Raw genomic sequence first — 20,346 nt, 5'->3', positions numbered from 1 at the left:
TAACTGACTATGGGAGGCAGCCTCTCATAGATGGTCCCAAAGATCCCGTCCTCCTCCTGGTATTCAGGGTCTTCTATAATCCCCTTCCTTTGAGTAACTGGCTTCCAACCAAGACACTAAAGCAATACGGAGGAGACATCACTGTTGTGGTCACTGCCAACCTACTAGCAGGCCTCCTGCTGCTGGCTTTGATAAGGAAGTTACCTTGTGGGAGAGGTCTGAGTGGCAAGAAGCTGCAAGTCACCTCCAGGCAACAGCCAGCAGGGACCTGAAAGTTCTTGGGGAACGGAATCCTGCCGATAACCACGTGAGCCTCTTTCCCCATCTGGACCCCAGATGAGACCTCAGGTCTAACAGACCCCCTGACTGCAGTCTTGTGAGGATCCTAAAGCAAACGAATGAGCTAGACCATACAGATAATAATACTGTGTACTGTTTTAAGCTGCTATGTGTTTGGGGTAAATGGTTATGCTGCAATAGATTACTAATACACTGGGGAAGCAACAGATTGGCCTGGCCTACGTTTAAGTTTGTGGGTTCCAGAGAGAACCCCAAAAGTAGAGAAGCAGAGAGAAAACAGGGACAGTTGAAAATGTCCCTGAAATCAGAAAGAGGGCAACCGTAGCAAAGAATGACAATCCTAGAAAACTCCCAGCATGGAAGAGTAGCTCATTTCAAGGTCCTACTACAACCCCAGAAGGTAACCCAAGTCCTCCAAGACAAGCAGAAGTTAAAAGAAGGGAGAGTGATTCTCGAAGGCGTTAGGACAAGCAGCAGCTCACCTACATTAACATTCTGATTTTAATCCTCATCACATCTAAGCGGCAATTAATTTCAACTTCTTTGTTTTAAACCAAAGACCTAAGGGATGAAATGCTTTCGAAACACCATCTCAGCTTACCTGAGCAGCCAGATGTTTAAATACGAAATTCTACTGACAAGAGTTCTTCCTCTGTGTGTTCTCATTTCTGACAGCCAGTAGTGTGTTAAGTCAAACTGAACGATGAGTTTCCACAAGGGAGGAAAAAGCAGTATTCCCACTGTGGGGCTCAGCAGAAACGTGAGAGGTTTGTGCGCATCACCTGATGCCTCCCCCGACCCCACCCAGACCTAGAGGGTGCCTCCATCTGTATAGAGTATCTGTTGCAGATGGAGCTCTCTGACCAGTCAAGTGGGACAAGTATCTGTGACTTACACTTCTACTCCACCCTAATTTGAAAAGCACTTCATCTCTGTCTAAACCTGGGGGTGTTTTTAGGGAGAAAAAACAACCTCGGGGCTGAACTGAGTCACAGTTTTGGGTCATTTCAATATAAACTGTGTTTTCAAGAAAGCCATACAGCTAAGCTTCTGTACATCAAAAGGGGAAACGTTTAAGAGCCAGGTTCGAAAAGCCCCACATCTGGAAAGAAGCGGAGGGCTGTGCTGCCCTGACACATCTGTTCTGTCAAGAACACGTGGCTTTAGGCTGCTGGTCCATTCAGCCCATCCAGATGAAACCAAAAGGAGGCGGAGAAGCCAACAGCTGGTGAGGAGGGCGGGGCCAGGCTATGTGATCTGTTTAAGAAGATCTGATCTATTTAAGAACATGCTATTTGATCTGAGGAGGAGGAGAAGGGGCCGACAGAGGACAAGATGGTTGGATGGCATCACCAACTCAGTGGAAATGAGTTTGAGCAATCTCCGGAAGACAGTGATGGACAGAGAAGCCTGGCATTCTGCGGTCCATGGGGTCACAAAGAGTCGTACACAAGAGGGACTGAACAACAACAACAAAGGAGCCCCTAGAGCTATACGGCTGTTTTTAGCAAGTTTGCTCAGTGGGCCCAGGTATTCTGGGGCCAGATGCAAAAAGCAATTTGAAAAGAGGGGAAAGCCTGCATTTTAGATTTCTGTTCCTAAAACTGACTCCTTTCCCACCATCCTCTCATTTCCAAGTATCTCATTTAACTATTATTTGTGTGTATTACTGACAGATGTTTTGAAGATCTTTAGTGAATTATGTAGGCTTACTGAATGATCTCTGTATTAGGTACTACTAACCCCAGTTTCATGAACATTTATAATCAGAGTGTCATGCCTAGTTTTTCAGTAACAACCTCATACATCTTGAAGTTAAATTTGAACAGTTAGTCCTGCTTTCTGGTTTAGTGATTTTATAAAATATGGCATAAAGTCTTAAACAGAGTTATATTTCTGAAAGGAAAGATTTGAGTACTTAGGTATGCATTAATATCCTTTTATATCTGTGGATTTTTCTTCTCTCTCTCCCTCTCCCCTTTCAGAGAGAGAGAGAGAGAGAGAGAGAGACACGAAGGAATAAATTACACAGGAAGAATTGTATGTATGTTTAGAGATTGCTTCAAATACCACTTCAAGCAGGGGAATAGCAACTAAAAATTGTGCAAGACTGGAAGTGCTGAATTAAGCCATTAGCTAAAGAGACTGAAGGATGGAGACTTCCTCCCAGGGGAATGTACAATTTTCCCTCGCATCCCTCCGAGCTACACTAGCTCCAGGGAACAGGAGACTGCAAGCTGGCAGGAGCTCCCCACTTCTCCAGGCATGTCTCCTCCAAGAACAACCATACTTGCTCAACAATCTGGTGCCAAGGCAATCACATTTGGCCTCTGACTCAAAGGACACCTTATTTTTTTTCTCTCTTCCAGCAGTTCCAGGAGGTGTGAGTCAAAGAAAAGAAAAGGTTTCTGAGAGGCCCTGGGGATGTGGGGATGTGCATCTAAAGCAACTTTCAGGGTCACTGAGCCGCCCACAGGTACTCACCGGTGCACCGGTGCCCGTCTCCGGCATAACCAGGCAGGCAGGCGCAGCTGAAGGAGCCATCTCCATGGTGAATGCACCGGGCCTGGCTGGCGGGAGCACAGTTGTGACGGCCATCCTCACAGGGGTCAGGAGGTGGGGTGATCACTGAAGAGGGAAGAAGGCAAAGATGTCCAAGAGCCCAGGCCTGCAAATGGGTGAGCCCTGCTCTTTGCAGTGTGATCTACACACCAACAGCATGAGGACACCTGGGGGTTCATAAGGAATTCAGTCCCCAGACCTAACCCAGAGCCAGTGAACTGGAATAGGAATTTTAACAAGATCCCTGGATGGTTGTACGCAAATTACAATCTAAGAAGTGCCAGTCTTGGTTTGTGGCTGTAACACTAAGCATGAAAATAAGTCTTCAGCAAATGTCCTTGACTAAAGCAGAACACTGCTGCTTGGCATGCCTGTGTGTACATGTACACACACATACACACACACACACACACACACACACAAACGAGTCTCTATGATTGCTGCTACCTTTTCATCTCACTGGATTCAAAAGTGGGTTTTCTCTAATATCATCTAGCTCTAACAATGGAATGACTTTGGAATTCTAGTTCTTTTGGATCCATTCTTATGTCAAGTATTTTTCTGGAACTCTAGAAAGGGTATATTTATTACCAATGGAGCTTTTGGTCAGTCAAATAGGTCAAGCCTCTTTGAATTACAAAATCCATGTCATTCTGATTTGAGAAACACTTGACCTCTATCTAGAGCTGTTGGTATTAGAAAAGTTCATAGTCTTACTACATGACTGGGCCAGACATCAAGCTACACAGCAGTCCTGACAGAGGTGAACATCCTTCCATGACTTACAACAAAAATTTCTATGTAGATAGATAAATAGCACAACACAACAACAACAACAAAAACCCAAACAAAACCAAAACCCCAACACACAGGACTGAACTGAGCCATAGCTTTGGGTTCTTTCCATGTGAATTGTCTGTTTCCTAGAAAACCACGCAACAGAGCTTCTGTAGAGCCACAGTGGAAACAGTCATGCATCCTGGAGCACGAGTGGGCACTCACAGATGCAGGTATGCCGGTCGTCTGCAAACTCGTAACCACTCCGGCACTCACATCTGTAGCTCCCCAGCAGGTTGACGCACACAGAGTTGGGGCCGCAGCGGTGGAAGCCAGTTGCACATTCATTGACATCTAAGGAGGAGTAAGAACAAAAAGGGCTGCTTAAACCAAAGGCCCCACAAGCAGAAGGTCTGCAGACTCGGTATTCTCTCACCCCTGAGAGGATTTGAAACCTCTCAACCCTGAGAGGTTTCAGTGGGACTAGCGGTCGGTAGACTAAACAGGGGGCAAAGTGCAGGCTGCCTCAGCACCAGATGTAGATGCACATTGCAGACCGTCATAAAAATAAACGTTTATTTCAAGTCATTCAAGTATGAGCTCCAGGGAGATATGTTCTGAACAAATATTCTGAGAATTCTTTAAACATTTAAGCCATTCTGAACATTGAGAAGAAAAACACTGAGTAACCATGTTTCTTTTAAAGTGTAAAGAAATCTCCATGACTGCTTTTGAGGTATAGTAACTGAAAGAAATGGATGAAATGGATGTCCGGAATCTGAAGGTAACCAGAAAAATGTACTCTTTAGTGAATGTAAAAAATACTTGATTCAGGCTCAAAATGACAAGATTTAAGAGTATAAAATATCCACGAATTACAATAGCCCTAAATACCCACTCCAAACTACTCTGGTAAACCTAACCAGAATATGCCTGGTTTTTAAATAGTTGGTATTTTCAGATGAATAGCTGCTAAACTCATTGATCCATGGAGATGACAAAGCAGACAGTTGTCTTCTATGGACAGAATGCCGGAGGCCTTAATGGAGGAACACAGAGCACCAGGGTCTTACCCACGCAACTCCGTCCATCTCCCTGGTACCCAGATGCACACTCGCAGGTGTAGGCCACACCTGTCGCCGGCTGGCAACGAGCTGTGGTGGCACACGTGTGGCTCCCATCGTAGCAAGGACTCACCGGGGTGGGCTCGGAGCCTCCTGGTGGGTGGGGAGAAAACACAACGGAAAAGCGCCATCTGGCTGTCATCAAGAGAATGGCACAGAAGGGAGAAGATGGGCAAGTGGAACTGGCGGTGGACTTGTAAGGTTGAGGCCGGCCTGGAGACCTTACTAAACTATTAATATCTAAAGTGAAGGTGGATCATCTGCATTGCAGTTCTCAATTCCAGAACGGCTGCCTCTCGCCTACTCTGCAGATAACTAACCTTTTCTTATTTACAGCAGGTTTGTGTCCAGGGAATAAAAATATCCAACACATAGCATCCTTTTATTTAAAAGTACTTTCATTCTATCACCTTCTGTGATTCTCAGGATAATTCTGTGAGGCAGGCTGTCATTCCTTTCATTGGTAATTTTCACCAATAAGGAAAATAAGCAAGAGACATTAGAAAAATTGCCCAAGCTCAGAAAGTCAGGAAATGGGACAGCAAAACTTATACCCAAAATTTCTGCCTCTAAATTGGGCAGTCTCACTAAATGCACTATTCTATGGGTCAAAATTCAATTAATGAGAAAGTCTTGCCTTTTTTTTTTCCCCTTAGGATTTATAAGACCAAATAAATGGGAATAACTTGTGCAGTATTTACTCTTTAGGATTAACCTTGCCATGGCTCCATCTGACCACTAGCTAGTGATGACAGTTAACATCTGAAATCTTCCCTGAATCTACTAGATTGAGTGTAACAGTAATGCGTATTAAGCACTTATGTGCCAGGCATTGTTCTAAACCATTGCCTACTCTATTCTATTAATTACTCATGACCATACTGTGAGGAATGTATTATCATCTTCTTTTTACCGCAGCACAGAGAGATCAAGTAACCTGACCAAGGTCACACAGCCAGAAGAGGTGGATGGGTCCAAAAGTCAGGCAGAGGCCATGCTCCCCAAATCACACAGGCATGCTTGGACGTCCCTCATCCCTCCCCTCTGATTCTCTTGCCAGACAGTCTGGAAGTATAGCATTTGAGTTGTGGTGGCAGGGTTAACTTGATCTTACTGACCGAGGTCCTCAGTCAGTCCCCAGTGTGTGCTGCAGTTGAAAACAACAGGGTCATGTCTTCACTGAAGGCCCCACATGAGACAAAGACCTGCCTGCCTCCCATTATTCTCTCTCCATTTTAGGAGAAGGTTTTGTACCAAATTCCTGACCTACCCAGCCAAAGGAAGAAGTGAGCTTTGAAATATTTTAGTTTATAAATACTGATGGCTTAGCCTTCTTGTTCAGTGCTCTCCAGCATCAAAACTTCACCATGGCGCATTCCAGCAGAGATTAGTGAGTATACATAATGTCAGGAGCTTACCAGCCTGAGAGGTATTACAAGGAGAAGAAGAAAAAAAAAAAATGCAGCCCAGAAGTTGATTGGCAAACTTGGACAGGATACACTAGCCTACCAGAAATTGAGGAGGAAGTGTGAATACCTGCATCATACTGACTTAAAATAGCCTTCACTGACAGCGCAGCCACATCATTTGCTGAGCCCAATGCAAAACAAAACTGTGGAACTCTTTGTTCAAAAATTATTAAGAGTTTCAAGACAGTGACAGCACAGCTTTAAACCAAGTATCAGCCAATTTCTGAGCCTGAGGCCCTGTGCTCAGAATTTGGTTTCCAAAAACACTATATTAAAAATCCATTTTTAAAACCGTGAGTCTATTCATTCTCTGTGACTAGTTAGCTTTTCTCCTATTATAGTAAGTAAAGAAGAGCTGTAACCTTCTTAAGACATTTTCTATTTCTCCCTCTCCCTCTTGAACAGCTTGACTCTCTGACAGAGGATCTGGAACTAATTTAGTCATTTAATCAAGAGAAGACTGGTTTTCCTTAAAGGAACAGTCCGTTCAGCTTCAATGCATGGCCCTCTGCCCAGAGGCTCCTCAACTGGAGAGCTGAGCCCTGAACTGGGATCAAGGGCAGGAAGCATTCCTGGGTCCTGTCCTGCGACCCCGCCAACACCAGCCAAGCCACACGGGAAGCTCAAACACTTGGGCAAGGCAGGGGCTGGCCGGTGGTCAAGGAGAAGGGGCTCCCTGGGAAGACTGCCTCCCGAGCCCTGGACACCCACCTGGGGGCTCCCACGTCAGGTGGGGCTGCTGTTTTGTTTCACACACATTCCAACCAGACGATCGCTCCCTCTGGAAAAAGGGAAAGGCTCTTAAGATACTTGCAGGCACTGAGAGAGGAAAGAAAAGAGGCTGTGTTTTTCTTTTTAATTTTCTTCTTTCCTCCCCATTTTTCTCCTATTTGGATAGAATGAACAGTATTGCTGTCTTACATAGGGGTGGATGGATGAGCAGGGTTGAAAAACACAAAGGGTAAACATTCCTTCTTTTAAAATTTGATCTATGTTACAAGGCAGTCCTGGAGTCTGTGGGGTCTACGGGGAAGAGCCATGAGTGAGGGGTGACAGTGGGCTCTGGGGCTGGCGTCGGATTTGAGCCCCGGCTCAACTCTTGCTGTGACCAGGCAAATTACTTCATGTCTACACCATTGTCTCCGTAAAAGGGAGTAACAATCCCTTGACTGGTAGGGTTGTTGTGGGGATTTGATGAGTTAAATTCATGAAAGGTACTTAGAACGGTGCTTGGCATCAAGTAAAACTGTCCTTTACCACTACCACTACTACCGCTACTAATTATTATTATAATTAGACCTGGGTAGCAGGGAAAAAATCATGTCATTCTAAAAGCAAATTAGCAACCTGGTACCTGCCAGTCTGTGGGCTTTCTGACCTTTTGCTACTCCCTTAAGGTGTGTCTCGAGGAAAGATATACCCAGAGATCTGTCTTTTCCATAAATGATTCCAGAGTCTGAATGGGACTCCGGCTTGGGAGGTTCTCCCACTAAGTTACTTCTCTTACAGATCAGACTCCTACACCTAGCGAAGGGCTGAACCGGATATTCAAAGGTGAAGGTCGTTTCCCCCAGGTGTTTCTGTTGAAATCTCTCCTTAAGAAATCAGCAAAAACTAATCTTTTCCTTCCTTCTGAGGTACATGTTTCTATAAAGTCAGCTGATATTTTCATGCTATTAGTTCATTACATTATAATCCCTTCTTCGGACACTCATCCGTGTGCCCCCAACCAAGTTTCCCAAAACTGAACCAACCAAACACACCCAACAAGCTCAGGATTCCTGTTTTGTGTCACCTCTACACCCCACAGGAGAACCCAGTCCTCTTTATCTGTTATCATACTGCTGAAGTGACCCCTGCCCAGAGAGCCCGAGGAGGTGGTAAAGGAGGCCTCTGCTCCAGTGGTAAAATACAGACTTGCTAGTTATGAACCCACCTGTCTGAGGCGCAGATTCTGGACTCAGCAGTATCAGTACTGCTGAGTATCAATAGAACTGAAGGGAAACATTCATTATCATCATGTGCCTCTAGTCTTCAAGAACAAAACTGCCTACTGGCTTTCAGAATTAAAATGTCCCCTTGATCTGACAAAGTCATTTCCCAACAGCAGGGTTCCCTGGCTTCCAGGCTCATCCTCTGGCTTGCCTAGAACATTTAATTTTAAAAGTTTAAACACACTTTATTCTTTAAAACAGTTTTAGGTCATCAAAAAATTTAGCAGAAAGTATAGAGCTTCCATAAAAAGTGAAAGTGAAGTCGCTCAGTCGTGTCCGACTCTTTGCGACCCCACGGACTGACTATAGCCTACCAGGTTCCTCCGTCCATGGGATTTTCCAGGCAAGAATATTGGAGCGGGTTGCCATTTCCTACTCCAGGAGATCTTCCCGACACAGGGATTGAACCCGGGTCTCCTGCATTATAGGCACACGCTTTACCGTCTGAGCCACCAGGGAAGTCACATAGCCACCCCCTAACCAATTTACACTGTTTCCTCTATTATTACCATTATGTATTAGTATATACTGATGCTGAAGCTAAAACTCCAATACTTTGGCCACCTCATGTGAAGGGTTGACTAATTGGAAAAGACCCTGATGCTGGGAGGGATTAGGGGCAGGAGGAGAAGCAGACGACAGAGGATGAGATGGCTGGATGGCATCACCGACTCGATGGACATGAGTTTGAGTAAACTCCGGGAGTTGGTGATGGACAGGGAGGCCTGGAGTGCTGCAACTCATGGGGTCGCAAAGAGTCAGACACGACTGAGCGACTGAACTGACTGCCTGACTGATTAGTATATACATTTGTTATAACTGATAAATCAATACTGACACATTATTATTAACTAAAATCCACAGTTCACATTGGGGTAGACTCTTTGCGCTGTACAGTGCTACAGGTTTTGACAAATGTATCCTCCAGTAGTGTCACAGATGGTTTCCCCTGTGCTCCACCTATTCATCCCTCCCTCCCTCCCTCCCCTTGAGCCTCTGGCAACCACTGATCGATTTACTGTCCCTACAATTTTACCTTTTCTAGAAAGTCTCGAATCACACAGTATGAAGCTTTTTTTTTCATACTGGCTTCTTTCACTTAGCAATATGCACTTAAAGTTCCTAGAACAAGTTGGCAGAGTAGAAGGATAAGCGCTCATCTTCTCCTGAGGGAACACCAAAATTGTAGCTAGCTGATGAACAATCATCAACAGGAGAATGTTGGAACCCACCAAAAAGATACCCCATGTCCAAGGGCAAAGGAGAAGCCCCAACAAGACAGTAGGAGGGGTCCAATTACACTTAAAATCAAACATTATACCCACCAGAGGAACTTAGAGGGCACAAACAAAACCTTGTGCACACCAGGACTCAGGGAAAGGAGCAGTGACCCCCCACAAAAGACTGAGCCAGACCTGCCTGTAAATGTCTGAGGGTCTCCTGCGGAGGCATGGGTCAGCAGCAGCCTGCTGTGGGGAGAGGGGCTCTGGCAGCAGCAGTCCTGGCAGGCGCAGCATGTGGTATTAGTCCTCTTGGAGGAGGTCGCCATCAGCCATACTATAGAGCTGCTGGGTAGGCGAACCACAAACTGGAGAACAATGATACCAAAGAAGTTCTCACACTGTTGTGAAAATTCTAGGCCCCACAACAGACTTCCCAACCTGGGGATCCAGCAAAGGGACTGAGAATCCCCAGGGAATCTGACTTTGAAGGTTAGTAGGATTTGATGACCGAATCTCCACAGGACTGGGGAAACAGAAACACTTGGAAGGCCCAACAAAAACTTGTCCCCACCAGGACCCTGGAGAAAGGAACAGTGACTCCACAAGAGACTGAGTCAGACTCACCTACGAGTGTTTGGGAGTCGCTGGTGGACGTGTGGGTCAACAGTAGCCTGCCATAGGGCCAGGGGCACTGGCAGCAGCAATCCTGGGAGGCATGGCAAGCTGGTGTAAGACCTTTTGGAGGAGGCTGCCATTACCCCTTCCATAGATTGGCGCCAGGCCAAACTACAGGGAGGCCAAACTACAGCCCCACCCCAGCAGAAAATTGGATTAAAGATTTACTGAGCATGGCCTTGCCAGAGCAAGACCACTTTTCCCCTCAGCCAGTCCCTCCCATCAGGAAGCTTCCATAAGCCTCTTATCCTCATCCACCAGAGGGCAGACAGAATGAAAAGCACAATCACAGAAAACTAACCAAAATGATCATGTGGATCACAGCTTTGTGTAACAATGAAACTATGAGCCATGCCGTGTAGGGCCACCTAAGATGGATAAGTCATGGTGGAGAGTTTTGACAAAACGTGGTCCACTGGAGAAGAGAATGGCAGACCACTTCAGCATTCTTGCCTTGAGAATCCCATGAACAGTACAAAAAGGCAAAGAGATACAACACTGAAAGATGAACCCCCTAGGTTGGTTAAGTATCCAATATGCTACTGGAGAAGAGCAGAGAAATGGCTCCAAAAAAAATGAAGAGACGGAGCCAAAGCAGAAACGATGCCCAGGTGTGGATGTGCGTGGTGGTGAAAGTATAGTCTGATGCTGTAAAGAACAATATTGCATAGGAACCTGGAATGTTAGGTTCATGAATCAAGGTAAACTGGAAGTTGTCAAACAGGAGATGGCAAGTGAGAACATTGACATTCTAGCAATCAGTGAACTAAAATGGATGGGAATGGGTGAATTTAATTCAGATGACCATTATATCTACTACTGTGGGCAAGAATCCCTTAGAAGAAATGGATAGCCTTCATAGTCAACAAAAGAGTCCAAAATTCAGTACTTGGGTGCAATCTTAAAAATGACAGAATGAACTCTGTTTGTTTCCAAGGCAAATCATTCAATATCACAGTAATCCAAGTCTGTGTCCCAACCACTAATGCTGAAGAAGCTGAAGTTGAATGGTTCTCTGAAGACCTACAAGACCTTCTAGAACTACCACCAAAAAAAAAAAAAAAAAAAAATCCTTTCATCATAGGGAACTGGAATACAAAGTAGAAAGTTAAGATATACCAAAATAAATAAATAAATAAAAAGAGATACCTAGAGTAACAGGCAAGTTTGGTCTTGGAGTACAAAATGAACAGGGCAAAGGCTAATAGAGTTTTGCCAAGGAACGCACTCATCATAGCAAACCCCCTCTTCCAACAACACAAGAGAGAACTCTACATATGGACATCACCAGATGGTCAATACCAAAATCAGATTATTATATTCTTTGCAGCCGAAGTTGGAGAAGCTCTATACAGTCAGCAAAAATAAGACCAGGAGCTCACTGTGGCTCAGATCATGAACTCTTTATCACAAAATTCAGACTTAAATTGAAGAAAGTAGGGAAAACCACTAGACCATTCAGGTATGACCTAAATCAAATCCCTTAATAATTATACAGTAGAAGTGACAAATAGATTCAAGGGATTAGATCTGACAGAGTGCCTGAAGAACTATGGATGGAGCTTTATAACACTGTACAGGAGGCAGTGATCAAAACCATCCCCTAGAAAAAGAAATGCAAAAAGGTAAAATGTTTGTCTGAGGAGGCCTTAAAAAAAGTTAAAGGGGAAAAGATATACTCATCTGAATGCAGATATCCAAAGAATAGCAAGGAGAAATAAGAAAGCCTTCTTAAGTGAACAATGCAAAAAAAATAGAGGAAAACAATAGGTTGGGAAAGACTAGAGACTCTTCAAGAAAATTATAGATACCTAGAGAACATTCAATCCAAAGACAGGCACAATAAAGGACAGTATGGACCTAACAGAAGCAGAAGATATTAAGAAGAGGTGGCAAGAAAACACAGAAGAACTCTGCAAAAAAGGACTTAATGACTTGTATCACCACGACGGTGTGGTCACTTACCTAGAGCCACACATCCTAGAGTGTGAAGTCAAGCAGGCCTTAGGAAGCACTGAAAGAAGTGAAGTGAAAGTGAAAGTCGCTCAGTCATGTCCAATTCTTTGCAACCCTATGGACTATACAGTCCATGGAATTTTCCAGGTCAGAATGCTGGAATGGGTAGCCGTTCCCTTTTCCAGGGGATCTTCCCAACCCAGGGATCAAACCCAGGTTTCCTGCCTTTCAGGCAGATTCTTTACCAGCTTAGCCACAAGGGAAGCCCAAGAATACTGGAGTGGGTAGCCTATCCCTTCTCCATCGGATCTTCCCGACCCAGGATTTGACCCTGACCCAGGGGTCTCCTGCATTGCAGGTGGATTCTTTATCAACTAAGCTATCAGGGAAGCCCTAGGAAGCATTACTATGAACAAAGCTAGTGGAGGTGATGGGATTACAGCTGAGCTATTTCAAATCCCAAAAAATGATGCTGTGAAAGTGCTGCACTCAATATGCCAGCAAATTTGGAAAACTCAGAAGTGGCCACAGGACTGGAAAAGGTCAGTTTTCATTCCAATCCAAAGAAGTACAAAGCCAAAGAATGTTCAAACTACCACACAATTGCATTCATTTCACATTCTAGCAAGGTAATGCTCAAAATCCTTCAAGCTAGGCTTCAACAGTTTGCAAGCCAAGAATTTCCAGATTTACAAGCTGTATTTAGGAAGGGCAGAGGAATCAGAGATCAAAATGCCAACATCCGTTGGATCACAGAAAAAGCAAGGGAATTCCAGAAAAAATCTACTTCTGCTTCATTGACTATGCTAAAGCCTTTGACTGTGTGGATTACAACAAACTGTGGAAAATTCCTCAAGAAATGGAATACCAGACCAACTTACCTGCCTCCTGAGAAATCTATGTGCAGGTCAAGAAGCAACAGTTAGAACCAGCCATGGAACAACAAACTGGTTCAAAATTGCCAGGTGGTGGCTCACTAACTGGAGAACAATAATACCAAAGAAGTTCTTACACTGTTGTGAAGGTTCTACGCCCCATGTCAAGCTTCCTGGTCTGGGGATTTGGCCAAGGGACTGGAAATCCCCAGGGAATCTGACTTTAAAGGTCAGTGGGATTTGGTTACAGAGCTTCCATAGGACTGTGGTAAACAGAGACTCTTGGAGGGCACAAACAAAATCTTGTGTGCACAGGACCCAGGGGAAAGGAATAGTGACCCCACGGGAGCCAGACATACCTGTGAGTGTCTGAGGGTCTCCTGCAGAGGTGTGTGTTGGCAGGAGCCTGCTGAGGGGATGGGGGCACTGACAGCAACAGTCCCAGGAGCTGCGTCATGACATAAGCCCTCTTGGAGGTCACCAATAGCCCTACTACAGAAGCCTATAGACTCCAGGACTGGGTCATCTCAGGCCAAACAACTAACAGGGAGAGAGAACAGCTCCACCCATCAGCAGACAACTGGATTAAAGTTTTACTGAGTATGCTTCTGCCCACCAGAGCAAGAACCAGTTTCCCCAGCAAGTCCTCCCATCAGGAAGCTTGCACAAGCCTCTTATCTTCAGAAGGCTGACAGAAGAAATAAGAACTACAATCCCATCAGCCTCCAGAACTAATACCACAATCAAAGAAAGCTACCCAAAATGAAAAGAAATAGGATTATGTCCCAGATGAAGGAACAGATAAATTCCCAGAAAAACAACTAAATTAAGTGGAGATAGGCAACCCTCCAGAAAAAGAATTCAGAATGATGATAGTGAATATGATTCAGGATCTCGGAAAAGAATGGAGGGCCAAGATTGAGAAGATGCAAGAAATGTTTACCAAGGACCTAGAAGAACTAAGAGAACAATACACTAGAAGGAATCAATAGCAGGATAACAGAGAAAGAAGAATGTATAAGTGACCTGGAAGACAGAAGGTAGAAATCAATGCTGCAAAAAACAGAATATAGAAAAAAGAATGAAAAAAAAATGAAGCAGCCTACCAGACCTCTGGGACAACATTAAACGCACCAACATTCACATTATAGGGGTCCCAGAAGAAGGAGAGAGAAAGGACCCTAGAAAATACTTGAAAAGATAACAGCTGAAAACTTCCCCAACTTGGGAAAGGAAATAATCAATCATGTCCAGGAAGCAGAGAGTCACCAGGATAAATCCAATGAGGAACACACCGAAACATATGGCAATCAAACTGACAAAAATTAAGGACAAAGTTAAATTATTAATGCAACAAGGGAAAAAAGACAAATAACATACAAGGAAAAACCTATAAGGTTATCAGCCGATTTCTCAACAGAAACTCTACAAGCCAGAAGAGAATGGCAGAATATATTCCAAGTGATGAAAGGGAAGAACCTACAACCAAGAATGTTCTACCCAGCAAGACTCTCATTCGGATTTTATGAAGAAATCAAAAGCTTTCCACACAAGCAAAAGTTGAGATTTTTCAACCCCGCTAAATCTGCTTTACAACAAGTGCTAAAGGAACTTCTCTAGGCAGGAAACACAAGGAAAACTTCTACAAAAAATAAACCCAAAACAATTAACAAAATGGTAATAGGATTATACATATTGACAACTACTTTAAATGTAAATAGATTAAATGCATCAACCAAAAGACATGTACCAACCAATAGACTGGCTGAGTGGATATGAAAACAAGATCCATATGTATGTTGTCTACAAGAGACCCACTTCACACCTAGGGACACTTACAGACTGAAAGTAAGGGGATGGGATAAGATATTTCACACAAATGGAAATCATAAGAAAGCTGGAGTAGCAATACTCATATCAGACAAAATAGATGTTAAAACAAAGACTGTTATAAGAGACAAAGAAAGACACTGCATAATGATCAAGAGTTCAATCCAAGAAGAAGATACAGCAATTAAAAATATATATGCACCCAACATAGGAGCACCTCAGTATGTAAGGCAAATACTAACAAACAGAAAGGGAGAAATCAACAGTAGCACAATAACAGTGGGGGGCTTTAATACCCTACTTTCATCAATAGATCATCCAGACAGAAAATCAATAAGGAAACACAGGCCTTAAATGACGCTTTGGATGAATTGGACATAATTGACATTTATAGAGCATTCCATCCAAAAGCAGCAGACTACACATTTTTCTCAAGTGCACATGGTCATGTGTAGCCCACACATGACCACATGCTGGGCTACAAGATGAGCGTTGGTCAATTTAAGAAAATTGAAATAATATCAAGCATCTTTTTTAATCACAATGCTATGAGATTAGAAATAAACTACAAGGAAAAAAACTCTAGGAAACACAAACATGTAACAGCTAAACAACATGCAACTAAACAACCATTAGATAACTGAAGAAATCAAAGAAAAAATAAAAAAGTAACTAGAGACAAATGAAAAGGAAAGCACAAAGATAAAAAAAACTTATGGGATGCAGCAAGAGCAGTTCTATGAGGGAAGTTTGTAGCAATACAGTCTTACCTCAAGAAACAAGAAAAATCTCAAATAAACAACCTAACTTTACACCTAATACAACTAGAGAAAGAAGAACAAACTAAACCTAAAGTTAGTTGAAGGAAAGAAATCGTAAAGATCAGAGCAGAAATAAATGAAATAGAGACAAAGAACACAATTGCAAAGATCAATGAAACTAAAAGCTGGTTCTTTGAAAAGATAAACAAGATTGGTAAACCATTAGCCAGACTCATCAAGGAAAAAAAGGAAGAGGACTCAAATCAGTAAAATTAGAAATAGAAAAGATGTTACAACTTACTCCACAGAAATACGAAGAATCATTAAGACTACTATGAACAACTTATACCAATAAAATGGTATTTTTATTGGAATTACTGGAAGAAATGCACAATTTCCTAGAAAGGTACACTCTCTGTAAATGAACCAGGAAGAAACAGAAAATATGAATAAACCAATCACAAGCACTGAAATTGAAACTGTGACTAAAAACCTCCCAACAAACAAAAGTCCAGGACCTGATGGCTTCACAGGCGAATTTTATCAAACATTTAGAGAAGAGTTAACACCTATCCTTCTGAAACTATTCCAGAAAGTTGCAGAGGAAGGAACACTACCAATTCATTTCATGAGGCCACCATCTGATACCAAAACCAGACAAAGATACCGTTAAAAAAAAAGAAAAAGAAAATTACAGGCCAATAGCACTAATGAACATAGATGCAAAAATACTCAACAAAATACTAGCAATCCATATCCAACAATACATTGAAAAGATCATACACCATTATCAAGTAGGATTCATCTCAGGGTTGCAAGGATTTTTCAACATCCACAAATCAATCAAGGTGATACACCATATTCAACAAATTGAAGAATAAAAACCATATGATCATCTCAATAGATGCAGAAAAGGCTTTTGACAAAATTAAGCACCAGTTTATGAAAAAACTCTCCAGAAAGTGGGAATAGAGGGTACATACCTCAACATAATAAAGGCCTTATATGACAAACCTACAATTAGCACCATATTCCATGGTGAAAAACTAGAAGCATTCCCTCTAAAATCAGGAACAAGACAAGGATGTCCACTCCCACCATTTTTATTCAACATAGTTTTGGAAGTCCTAGCTACAGCAGAGACGAAGTAAAGGGAATCCAAATTGGAAAAGATGTTTAATTGTCACTGTCTGCAGATGACATGATACTATATGTGGACGATCCTAAAGACATTACCATAAAATTACTAGAGTTCATCAACAAATTTGGTAAAGTTGCAGGTCACAAAATTAATACACATAAATCAGTTGCATTTCTATACACTAACAATGAAGGATTAGAAAGAGAAATTCAAGAAGCAATTCCATTTACCATTGCATCAAAACAAATAAAATACCTAGGAATAAACCTACTTAAGGAGATAAAAGACCTGTACTCCAAAAACTATAAGATGCTGATGAAAGAAATCAAATAAAACATAAACAGATGGAAAGCTACACCATGTTCATGGGTTGGAAGAATCAATATTCCCAAAATGACTATACTACCCAAGGCAATCTACAGATGCAACACAATCCCTATCAAATTACCAATGGCATTTTTCACAGAACTAGAACAAAAAAATCTCAAAATCTGTATGGAGACACAAAAGACCCCAAAGAGCCAAAGCACTCTTGAAAAAGAAAAATGGAACTGGAGGAATCAGGCTCTTGGACTTCAGACTATACTACAAAGCTACAGTCATCAAAACAGTATGGCACTGGCATGAAAACAGAAATATAGATCAATGGAACAGGATAGAAAACCCAGAAATAAGTCCATGCACCTACAGTCAGTTAATCTATGACAAAGGAAGCAAGACTACACAATGTTGGAAAGACAGTCTCTTCAACAAATGGCACTGGGAAAACTGGACAGCCACATGTAAAACAATGAAATTAGATCATTCCTTAACTGCATGCACAAAAATAAGCTCAAAATGGATTAAAGACCTAAATGTTAGACCAGACACTATAAAACTCTCAGAGGAAAACACAGGCAGAACACTCTCTGACATAAATCACAGCAAAATCTTTTTTAATTCATCTCCCAGAATAGTGGATATAAAAGCAAAAATAAACAAATGGGACCTACTTAAACTTACAAGCTTTTGCACAGCAAAGGAAACAATAAACAAAACAAAAACATAACCCACAGATAGGGAGAAAATATTTACAAATGATGTGACTGATAAGGGATTAGACTCCAAAATTTACAAACAGCTTATGCCACTTAATAGCATCAAAACAAACAACCCACTCAAAAAATGGGCAGAAGACCTGAATAGATATTTCTCCAAAGAGAACATACAGATCGCCAATAGGCACATGAAAAGATGTTCAAAATTGCTAGTTATTAGAGAAATGCAAATCAAAACTACAATGAGATATCATCTCACACCAGTCAGAATGGCTATCATCAAAAAATCTACAAACAACAAATGCTGAAGAGGGTGTAGAGAGAAGAGAACCCTCCTGCACTGTTGGTGAGAATGTAAATTGCTACAGCCACGATGGAGAACAGTAAGTGTGGAGGTTCCTTAAAAAACTTAAAATAGAGCTACCATATGACCCTGCAATCCCACTCCTGGCACATATATCAAGAGAAAAACATGGCCCCAAAAGATACATGCACTCCAATGTTCATTGCAGCACTGTTTACAATGGTCAAAACATGGAAACAACCTAAATGTCCATTGACAAAGGAATGGATAAAGAAGATATGGTGTATATCATATACAATGGAATATTACTCAGACATTAAAAAGAATGAAATAAGGCCATTTGCAATAACATGGATGGACCTAGAGAGTGTCATACTGAGTGAAGTAAGTCAGACATAGAAGGAGAAGTATGACATTCCTTATACGTGGAACCTAAAAAGAAATGATACAAATGAACTTACAAAACAGAAAGAGACTCACAGACTTAGAAAACCAACTCATGGGTGCTGGGGGGAAAGGATAGTTAAGGACTTTGGGAAGGTCATGTACACACTGCTATATTTAAAATGGATAACTAACAAAAATCTATTGTACAGCACATGAAACTCTGCTCAATGTTATGTGGCAGCCTGGATGGGAGGGGGGTTTGAGGCAGAATGTATACATGTATATGTATGGCTGAGTCTCATCACTGTTCACCTGAAGCTATCACATCATTAATTGGCTATACCCCAAAACAAAATATTTTTGGTGTTAAAAAATAAAAGTAAAAAGCAAAAAAGAAAACTGACAAACACGTAAACAAAAAAATTATTCCTACAATTATACTATACCACAAACATGACTATCAAAGAACATAATCTGAATTAATACCACTGTCCATAGCTTATTAATTAGTCTATAAGCTTTTTTGTCTTAATTTGATGACAGTAGCCTTAACTTCTCACTAATTTTTTTCTCTAACTCCTTAATCAGCATCATTATTAATTTTAACAATATGACTCATGATTAACATTAATAGCCAACCAATTTCACCTACTCAAAGAATCATTAGCTTGAAACAATATTTACCATACTAATTGTATTAGAAATATTCCTAATTATAAAATCCACAGCCACAGAATTAATCTCATTTTATATTTTATTTGAAGCATCACTAATTTCAACACTTATTATCATTACCCAATGGGGTAATCAAACAGAACATCTTAAAGTAGAACCTTCTCATTTTATACCCTCGTAGGAGTTCTTCTACTCTTAGTAGCACTAGTATATATCCAAATCATCTCAGGTTTGGGACTTCCCTGGAAAGTCCAGTGGTTAAGCCTCCAAGCTTCCACTGCAAAGGGCGTAAGGGAACTAAAGATCCTGCCCAGGATTCTGCATGCTGCACTGCATGGCCAAAACAAACAAACAAACAAAAACTGTCACAGGCTCCCTAAATTTTTTAATACTTCAGTATTGAACACAAGCAACATCCAACTCCTGATTCAACATTTTCATGTGACTAGCATGTATGATAGCCTTTACAGTAAAAAAAAATACTCCTCTACAGCCTTCACCTTTGATTACCTAAAGCACAGGTAGAAACCCCTGTTGCAGGATCCATAGTCCCAGCAGCTGAACCAGTAAGATTCCGAGGCTGTGGTATATTGTGAATCACAGCAATTCTAAACACATTAACAGATTTCATAACATACCCCTTTTTCATACTCTCCTTAGGAGGAATAACCATAACTAGTTCAATTTGTTTACATCAAACAGACCTGAAGACACTGATTGTGTATTCTTCTGTCAGTCACATAGCACTTGTTATTGTTCAGTTCAGTTGCTCAGTTGTGTCTGACTCTTTGTGATCCCATGGACTGCAGCACACCAGGCCTCCCTGTCCATCACCAACTCCCAGAGCTTACTCAAACTTATGTCATGTCAGTGATGCCATCTAATCATCTCATCCTCTGTCATCCCCTTCTCCTCCTGCCTTCAATCTTTCCCAGCATCAGCAGCTTTTCCAGTGAGTAAGTTTTTCCCATCAGATGGCCGAAGTATTGGAGTTTCAGCTTCAGCATCAGCCTTCCAATGAATATTCAGGACTGATTTCCTTTAGGATTGACTAGTTGGATCTCCTTGCAGTCCAAGGGACTCTCAAGAGTCTTCTCCAACACCACAGTTCAAAAGCATCAATTCTTTGGTGCTCAGGTTTCTTTATAGTCCAACTCTCACATCCATACATGACTACTGGAAAATCCATAGCTTTGACTAGATGGACCTTTGTTGGCAAAGTAACGTCTCTGCTTTTTAATATGCTGTCTAGGTTG

At 42.0% G+C, this 20,346-nt stretch overlaps 1 protein-coding gene across 1 annotated transcript in view; it reads right to left on the bottom strand.

The window, feature by feature from the left end:
• Nucleotides 1-20,346, bottom strand: part of NID2 (nidogen 2) — an 82,363-nt gene that overhangs the window by 14,769 nt on the left and 47,248 nt on the right. The window contains exons 9-11 of the mRNA XM_061157369.1: nt 4,713-4,856; nt 3,865-3,993; nt 2,785-2,928 (exon numbers count right to left, since the gene is read on the bottom strand). Of these exons, the coding sequence (XP_061013352.1) occupies nt 2,785-2,928; nt 3,865-3,993; nt 4,713-4,856 (417 nt within the window). The remainder of the gene's footprint in view (nt 1-2,784; nt 2,929-3,864; nt 3,994-4,712; nt 4,857-20,346) is intronic.

The sequence above is a fragment of the Dama dama genome, chromosome 12 (genome assembly GCF_033118175.1).
Source record: "Dama dama isolate Ldn47 chromosome 12, ASM3311817v1, whole genome shotgun sequence".
Taxonomy (NCBI): domain Eukaryota; kingdom Metazoa; phylum Chordata; class Mammalia; order Artiodactyla; family Cervidae; genus Dama; species Dama dama.
Note: the sequence above shows the minus strand (reverse complement) of the source record. Positions and strands in the feature narration are given on the sequence as shown.